The sequence below is a fragment of the Musa acuminata genome, chromosome BXJ3-5, assembly GCF_036884655.1.
Source record: "Musa acuminata AAA Group cultivar baxijiao chromosome BXJ3-5, Cavendish_Baxijiao_AAA, whole genome shotgun sequence".
Lineage (NCBI taxonomy): Eukaryota > Viridiplantae > Streptophyta > Magnoliopsida > Zingiberales > Musaceae > Musa > Musa acuminata.
The window spans coordinates 7406559-7415698 of NC_088353.1; the positions used below are offsets into that span (position 1 = coordinate 7406559).

The 9140-nt window shown below is 38.2% G+C and overlaps 1 protein-coding gene across 3 annotated transcripts; it reads right to left on the reverse strand.

Annotated features, from left to right (window-relative positions):
• Positions 1-3136: 3136 nt before the first annotated feature.
• On the reverse strand, positions 3137-8051 carry LOC103984993 (uncharacterized). Of its 3 annotated transcripts, none has more exons than XM_065150833.1 (6): positions 7794-8051; positions 7622-7696; positions 6283-6610; positions 5733-6024; positions 3752-3802; positions 3137-3600 (listed from the first exon to the last, which is right to left on the reverse strand). In XM_065150833.1, the coding sequence occupies exons 3-6, from the start codon at positions 6579-6581 to the stop codon at positions 3196-3198; spliced, it is 1047 nt and encodes a 348-aa protein (XP_065006905.1). In that variant the 5' UTR covers positions 6582-6610; positions 7622-7696; positions 7794-8051; the 3' UTR covers positions 3137-3195. The 3 variants fall into 3 exon arrangements, with proteins under 3 accessions (XP_065006905.1, XP_065006904.1, XP_009400870.3); XM_065150832.1 differs by having other exon boundaries at positions 6283-6613; XM_009402595.3 differs by lacking the exons at positions 7622-7696; positions 7794-8051 and having other exon boundaries at positions 6283-7610.
• Between the last annotated feature and the right edge of the window lie 1089 nt (positions 8052-9140).

The following is a 9140-nucleotide window of genomic DNA, read 5'->3' on the forward strand; positions in this document are numbered from 1 at the left end:
TGACAATGTACCTCGTCGAGGTGTAGAAATTGGCTTGCAATTTCTCCTGACTCAATGTATTACGAGTCTTCCACAAAAAAAAAAGCCCAAGCTGATGTGCTCGCTAAGCTAGCATCCGCTCAAGCTTCGAAGGAAGGCTAGCCTTTAGTTGAGATACTATCAACTCGAACTATTAAGAAGCACGACGTATTTATGATCGAGGAGAAGCCGAGCTAGATAGACGAGATCCTATACTATAAAAGAGATAGGATGCCCCTAACTGACCCCGTAATGGCCCAAAGAGTGAAGTATCATCAAGCATGATATTGCCTAATTAATAATCGCCTATAGGTTGGAGAATGGGAAAATGAATTTAAAAAAAACCCTTAACATGCATCATCTTAAATTTTGAAGTTGTGAGGAATTCATCATAAATCTATCCATCGATTTCATTTTTACGCTTAGCCATCACCTCTGATAAAAGTGAACAATTTCTACACCTTGTCGAGGTACAAAAAATGGCCCACAATTTCTCCTGACTCAATGTAGTACGGGTCTTCCGCGAAGAAAACGTCCAAGCTAATGTGCTCGCTAGGCTAGCATCCACTCGGGCTCCAAAAAAAGGTTAGTCATTAGTCACGATATAATTGACCCAAACCATTAAGAAGCATGATATATTTATGGTCGAGGGGAGTTGAGCTGGATAGATGAGATCCTATGCTATAAAAGAGATGGGACATTCCTGATTTACCTTGTAGCAACCCAAAGAGTTATCATCAAGCATGTAATTGTATAATTAATGGTCACCTATAGGTTAAGGAATGGGAAAAGAAATTTAAAAAAAAAAACAACTCTTAACTTGAAGTTGTGAGGAATTCATCATAAAGAAATTTATCTTTATGGTAACATGACATTAAACTTATGAAAGATTCATCGCTATGGTAACATGTCAGTGTGTTACTCTTTTCCTTTGGATGATTAAATCTCTCATTAGACTTAGGACTTGTTAGTGTGTCATTTTGTCTCGTAAAGATTCCACAACAATCAATAGTTCGTTATGTCTCCCTTTTGGTCATGTCTTGATAGTCCTAAGATCTTTTGTTTGAACTCGAATTGCAAGCTTATTTGTGTCACCTCCATCCTCACGTCATAAGGCCTTTGCCACTTTTGATTGTGTTCATTTTGTTGGTAATTGACCTTCATCTGCCCTCAAATGAGGCAATCGAAGATGAATTTTAGCTCTGGATTAGTTTGTCGTCTAGTAATTCTTGAAGTATACTAACTTTGTTGAAGAATGGTGCTTCGATATTAGCATCTTAGGACTGCCTCAAACACAAACTCTAGTGCCTATTGCTTCTCTTGTAAATTTAAAGGACAAAACATTGATATATTCTATAAGAACTCTCACCTCTACAACCTCTTGTCCCTCGTGAATGTCTTCTAGCTTCAATTTCAACTTTATAAGTTGAGAGTCACTTCGTCGTAGTATTTATTATCAATTGTGCCTTTTGAGATCAAGTGTATGTCTCAAAACTCTCTTCGACTTTTACACCATATAAGAGTCTTATACCATTAGGAAATTCAAGGACAACATGATTTCCCTTTTGCGTTTGCAAGGGATCAGATCATTGACCTCCATCCACGGAAAACACTATGAAATTGATGCTATCGCACCATGTTTCTTCTTCTAAATAGACTCCATTCATGAACCACATATAGCCTAAGATGCTCTACCCCTCACTCTTCATTAGGTTGAGTAGGCTTGCTTTTCAAAGGTATCTCTTCATAATGTGTGATACATTACACAAGAAGTATTTGTTGAGAAATCAAGACTTATCTTTTGTAAATTTGATCTATTGGAGCAAATTTACTTTCTTTTTATTCCATGTAGTAGAAAAAATTTTCATGCTCTATAGCATTATTGCTTTGTGATGACCATGGAAAATATATCATTCGCATACAAAATCATCGCATGAATACCAAATTTTATGAACAATCAATTCTCTCCCTTCCTGGGCCCTTGCCTGAACTTAACCATTCTCCAACTTGTAGAGTCTCAATGCTCTTACTTACATCAAGCATTGTCAAGTTAGATTAACGTTATCGAGTTATTACTCGAACTCAACTATCTTAACTTTTATGCACACACATGTTCTTCCTAACTCATTTATTCTTACGATGCCTCTGACGTAAAGGGTTAACCATTCATTTGAATATTATGCTCGTTCCTTTAAATGATTTCATTTTCCACATCTCTATGCTCATTTTTCCCAAATAATCGGGTGTGCCTTCATATAGCCCCGCTACGTTTGCACGTTATATACCAAATGTTGGATTTAGCAGGTGTTGTCTAAAGATGTGTGACACACTTGTGATATTCGTCTACAAAAGGTTAGCATTCTAGTAATCTCATACAATCCCATAGAGACCTACAAGGAAAAGAAAAGTTAATGGGAGCCAAACACTAGATCACACAAGCAAACATTATATAAAAATGAACTTTGAATGATTGAGTAACCTATGCACATAAGTGTACATGTGACACCAGTTGTAAAACCACATTGACGAAGAGATTGCCCCTCAAAATGTCATGTGACTTGAAGGATAGGATATGATTCAAATGGAAAGACCAAACCAAAAATCATAACAGAAACATTAGGAGCTTGAACCTCAAAAGAAAGTAACCTTTTTCCTAGGATTGGGCATCATTCCTTATTCTAAGTGGAAGATTTTGATTATCGTTTTCCTTGTAACTATCTGAGACACTAAGGATGACCCATCTAGACATATAACCCATTCGTAGACATATAATTGAAGCTTCAGCCGAATTAGTAACACCAAAGGATACCAGGGTGATAAGACAATTGATGTTTTACATTACAAGATCATCAAGCAGAAATCAACTATGAAAATGGGATTCGTTGAGCGCGACTGTTGCTCTACCCAAAATGTGTGACAGTGTGGAGTGTTCATGCCGTGCACGACCCAACGTACAAGCTTAAAATGATGTCAGTTAATGTTTCCACGATCAAACACATATTCTTATCATCAATTTCTCAGTAACCAAAAGTTCTTTTTCCTAACAGTAATAGAGCTCCCTTTTTTCCTTTATCTTCTCCATGATGACAGAAAAAATAAAAAAAAGAATAACATGATGTATAAGAAAGGATTATATATGAATTGACACCGAAAATGCAGAGAACTAAGTAATGGCAATCATACGTATCTACGGGTTTCAGGTTGTAACATAAATAAGAATATTCCTCCAGCAACTGAAACATTAAGGGACTCGAAACCACCAGCCATAGGAATGCTTACTAGCTTGCAGGCCTGCACAGTTTGCTTTGACAATCCATGTCCCTCACTACCTAATACCAAGCAAAGAGGCTCACCTGCCAATGACTCTGCAAGTTCATGAGACAATGAACGAGTCGTATTGGATCCATCAGCGCTACTCCCTGGATGACCTGCCAACATCTTCATCTTATTCTTAGTCTTTAAGGTCATTAGATGAGACCACGTACCAGAAACCACAGGGAGCTGAAAGGAAGCTCCACGAGATGCTCGAAGTGCCTTCTCATTTAAAGGATCACAGCAGTTAGGAAGCAGAAAGGCACCATCCTGTGTATAAGACAAGCCAATTGTTTCAAGAAAGTTGTTATTGCCCTCTCATAATATTCTCAAACTTGTGTCACCACAGAATTTTTTTTTTCTAAGTTAGTGACATATAATAATAGAAATACAATTAGCTTCAAGGAATGATAAGCCCTACCCATTTGAAAGCCATAGCTGATCTTATCAGAGTGCCAAGGTTACCAGGGTCCTGCAACACAAATGGAAAGAAATATTTAATTTGGTTGAAGCATCATGACCTGAGACAACAGAGTTATTGAAGACGATAATTTGCAGACTCCAAAGTTGAACAGATGAACACTCATTTCTAGATACCACAGAGTTGACCATACTCAGCTATAGAGCATCTCTATGAGTGTTGTTACCCAAAAGAATAAAAAGAAGGTTGCAAGCTATCACATGGAAGATTTAGAATGAATATTTTATCTATATGTCAAACAGGTAGAAGAGGGAAAAATTATATTTCTCATATCCGTGGGTCCACCCACTCTCTGAAGGATGCTTATTATTATACAACAAACCTCATACAATGAAATCTTTGCAGATGCAATCAGAAGATTGGTGAAGGAGATCTATTGTTGCATTGTTACCAGAAATTTAAGAGAAAACCTGGCATGAAGCATGTAAATGAAAATAAGTTACATCAGAGGTTCTTTCTGTACATTCAGTGAAAATGTGACTAACAAGAATGAAAAAATCAGATGTCAATCGAAAAACAGCCAAACACTGTGGTATATGATACATGAGCAAATCTAACTTCCCTTTCCATGTTAAAATGGCATACAGTTCTGGTTAGGTTCTCCAGGTGGTATAATAGAGATCATCTCCAAAACTCAAAATATGATGAGGAATTGCCAACAAACAAGGGTGTTCCAATCCTACAGCTACCCGGATACTATATCCAAAAAGACACATTGAAACTATAGTAACGTGCTGCACCTGTATAATGCACAACAGTCCCCTTTAATCTTTGCAATAGGTTGTGATTACTTCTAAAGCCCTACAAACAGTTTAGAGAATTTGAACATTGTGAAATCTTGAGATCGATTGAATTTCCTGGCGTGTTTTGTCTTCCACATACAACTTCCAAGTAGCAACTGAAACTAGGCCATATAACTGGAAAGTCTAAAAGCAAACAACTTATGACAGTTAATAGATGCAAACCAGCGCTAAATCTTTGTGAAGAACATAAAAGCGAACAAATTGTGATGGAAAGGTCAGGAAAACTGCAGCGATTGTAAACACTGCATAAACAAGATTGGAATCTCTAATTTTCAAACAGATGTAATAGTTATTCGGTAAAAGTATAGTTCATGGGTGAGTGATATAAGAGCAATCTCATGCATAGATCTTATATTAATGCTGGAGGTCAACCAACAATTGAATGTTTCATCCCATTCGCTTTTACCTCCTAGGAATCTACATCAACGCTGCCAGAAACTGCATACATACAAAACCATGTAACATTTTTCATTGCACTACTGTAGTCCTGGTGATAATTCATTAGTAATGCCATTTCACTGTAACAAGCCAAGTTTACTATGAGAATTTAACAATTATAAAATCAAATCGAGCTAATTGGACATAAATAACTACCCGAAGTTTTTTTCTTTTTTTTTTATGTTCACTTTTTTCCCCGGGAAGGAATGTTCCTTGGGACATCTAAAAGATCTTTCTTTTACCATATTATTAGTAAAATTAGTCAGAAATCTGATTAAAACCTCAAAGATCTTTCTTTTCATGTTTAAAGCAGAGCTACTACATTGATCAATCAGATTGCAAGACAATCAGATCATACGTAGTTTCCCCGAGGATGATTAAAATTGATGCATAGAGAAGCAAATTTACTCAAGAGTGATAATGGATAGACTTAACTGAACTGCACTTGTGATAGCTGTTGGTGCGAGACAATTTTCTTTATAACTGCCTTAGCAGAGGGATCAATTAAGACACCAGTAATCTTGATTTCTATGTAGCAAATTTGAGAAACAAGTAATGGAACAAAAGCAGACAAACAGGATCAATTAAGACACCAATAATCTTGATTTCTGTGTAGCAAAATTGAGGAACAAGTAATGGAACACAAGCAGACCCCAGGATCAAACAGGAAAAATTGGTACCTGGATCCCGTCAAGCACCAATAGCCGGTGAGATGAAGGGAACCAACGTTGACAAATTTCATCATTCTCCTCAAGGTTTAAGAAAGTTCCAGGGAGCCTCATAAGGGCAATAGCTTCAATGGAATCAATTGACTGCATACCAGAGACTTTCTTCATCACAATAGGGCTCACATGCACGACAGGAGCAGAGAAATGATGGAATCCTCCAAGAGTGTCTGCGCCATCTAGCAAAAGCAAGCAATCCACCATAGAATCATCATCCCCTTTCAATTGCTGAAACCTGCATATCTCCCTGCAAATTTTTGTGCCAAAAAATAAACATTTTTTTAGCAAAGATGTTATAGAATGCACCAATTTCATATATACAGAATGTTATGTAGTTCTAGGTTATTCCACGAACCAGAACTTCTAAGAAATCCCATAACAAAAGGGCACGCGTTAGAAAAGATGCAGCTTCTTCTGCTCTTTTCTACAACAATGCTTCTCAAAGATTCAAACTTTAACACACATTAAGATATGAACGACCGGTTTAATCACCCAGGAGACTGACAAGATGGGGGTACGGCCCACAACAAGGGCGGAGCCGCAGGACCGACGGTAGGAGGAGCTGAGCCGGAGCTTGACGCAGTGCTTGACGAATGGGTTGGACGCGCTCGTTATCCTCGCAGGCCACCGCAGGAACAGAGGAGAAGGAGACGAAGACCACGATGAGACTTGATCGCCGCCATCGATCTCAGGTACTCCTCTTCCCCCACCTCCTCGTCCGCTGCCAGCAGAGGAAGGAACAGCCGACGCGCCGGAGTGGACACGAAGCCGCGAGCCGGCCGGCATCACCATCACAGCCACCATCTTCTGTTCTTCTTCTTCTTCTTCTTCTTCTACTACGGTGAGAAAACACGATACAAGTAACGAGCAGTACAAAATTTGGGTTGGGCCATATAAGCGCCATATTTTGATGGACCTTGTTCCCATATCCACTTCTCTATCCATCATCAAGTTAATTTATTTGAATAAGCAAACAGAAAGTAGATGTCATAGTAATCAGGATCAAAGTCGACATCAATCAAATCAAGTCACATATCACTTGGTCATCAGTTTAATTAGAGGGTCAACTCATTGAACTACAAGTTTAATTATTTTTTGAAAATATATAGGTTATGCAAAATATATATTATATAAATATTTTTTATGACATGAAAGAAGATGATAACGATGAAATAGACATGAGAGAATAACGAGTGTTCTGAAAGACACCCAAATGCTCTTGGAAAATTTTCATATATCTTTGATAATATGACATTAAGGATATTTTGATCATTGCTAGGTAAAATAGTATATAAAAACATGGTACGCAATCCACGCTCTTGCTATGTAAAGATGCTAACATATGCAATTAGGCGAGCATGCGAGAAAAGAGAATAAGACGATGCTTTCATTAATAATGTACACGATTATTCTACCAGAGGCTATTGTTCTTTTTGGTTTATGTCCTGCAAAAGCAAGGGAAGCAAATGCTCCATAGCACTGACAGTGTGCAGAGGAGGAATAATATGGTCATGATTTATGGGGGTGTAGAGTGAGTTCCCTTCCCACGAGAGAAAATTGCTGCAGTCCAAATGAACAGCAAGTGTAGAATCATGTTTGTTTATATGATAATAATGGCGGCAACAGTTTCAGGAGGCTCACTTAGCAACATTATTGGACGCATCAACAGATTCCTACTTGCAGAAGGTGGTGAAGGTGAAAAGAAAGCTATTATTGTAGATCAAGAGATGGTCAAACATTTAGAACTCAGACCAGAAGATAAGCATATAAATGGGGATCCAAAAATTCAATTCACAACCAGCCGTTAATCCAACGCAAGCAAGAACTGCATTCAAGAAACTTACAGGGTTTATAACATCGATCCAATCTTTAGACAGCGACTCCACAAATTCTCCTCCTATGAGATTCCGGACCTTCGGCTGCAAATTCCTCATCAAGTCAATCCTTGAATTCAGAAAAGACGAGATGTTTCGCCGATAGAATCAAAGGCAATGATTAGAACAAGGATCGAATTACCCGATGAATGGCGTGGACCGGAGATGCTTCGGAGGCAGTGGAGCAACGGACCTCGAGGACGGGGGCAGGAGACGGCCGTGGCGCAGAGGAAGGAGAGGACAGAATGCGTCAGATAGAAGGGCGGGGAGGAGAGGGATCGGTGATCAATGGAGTATGGAATTAGGGTTTCGGGGAGAGGGGAAGAGAAGAGGATCGGGGGGTTATTACCACCCGCGAAGAGGAGCGCAACTTACTCGACGAGAGCCGACGACGAAGAGTGCCGAGTGAAGGCGTCATTTATCTACATAAAGCGTCAGCTACCTGTTTAAGCGTACGCGACAACCTACCTACCTACCTACCTTAATGATGTCATCTCCAGGGGGACCCGACGACCTACCATAAGCATTCACGAGGCTTCTGGCTAAACGAACGGCTAATTATATATTAACGTTTGTAGTTTTAATATTTCGATCTATAGATTTAAAAAAATTATATTAGAATCTCTATAATTATAAAAATAAAATATATTATCATAATATTATTAATTTTATCGAAAAAAATATATAAATGATAAGTAAAAATATAATTTTAATATGCTAATTATATTTTTGGTGATGATGAATAACGATGCTATTAGGGGTCGTGAGTGACTATTGTGGATAAGAAGAAAGAGCGGTGATAAGAGGTGAGGCGACGACGCAGATGTTTGTATTTGTGTTAAGTCACTTGGCAATTGCTTGAGGCCAACACAGATGCAGATAATGCAAAAGGGCAACTCAACATGTGCATTGATGTCGACGAAGATGTAGTGCAACGTCAACGTAGATGTAAAGTGACACTGACACAAATGCATATGTAGAGTGGCACCACTTAGTATATATATCAACACCAATGTAGATGCAGAGTGACAAAAGGATTATTCAACATTTGCATCGACGCTAACACAAATATAGAGTAGCATTGTCATTCCCTGCATTATTGTTGGCTCCGATATAGATACAGAGCATCGGGATCTATGTCATCGTCGACCATCATAAAATAATATTTTTATGCTTTCGTCAATAAAACCAATAACGTTAAGATACATGAAGCTAGGTGCTTCACTTTGAATTCAAATATAAATTTTTGAAGTCTAAAGATCCAAATGTTGAAGTTTAACTATAAAGACAAGTGACAACCATCAAACTATGTGTTATTGTTTCTTTAGACATATTGATCTTTAAGTTTCATCGGCGTACCTTTGAGATCCGCACTAAGACAGATAGGCGATGGGATTTTCAACTTCTAAGGCATTCGTGTCCAAAGTATAACTTTGGACATCTACATCGAAAATATATTTAAATTCACAAAGACATTAATCTGTCAAAA

Bases quoted from the DNA above. Each gene is read 5' to 3' on its own strand.
- LOC103984993 (XM_009402595.3), bottom strand. From the start codon at position 6,725: ATGATGGATAGAGAAGTGGATATGGGAACAAGGTCCATCAAAATATGG. The intron at 3,803-5,732 runs GTACCAATTTTT...TTTGTGTTGCAG, and splicing joins TGGTGCTTGACGGGATCCAG to GACCCTGGTAACCTTGGCAC. The intron at 3,601-3,751 runs GTAGGGCTTATC...TCTTATACACAG, and splicing joins CAGCTATGGCTTTCAAATGG to GATGGTGCCTTTCTGCTTCC.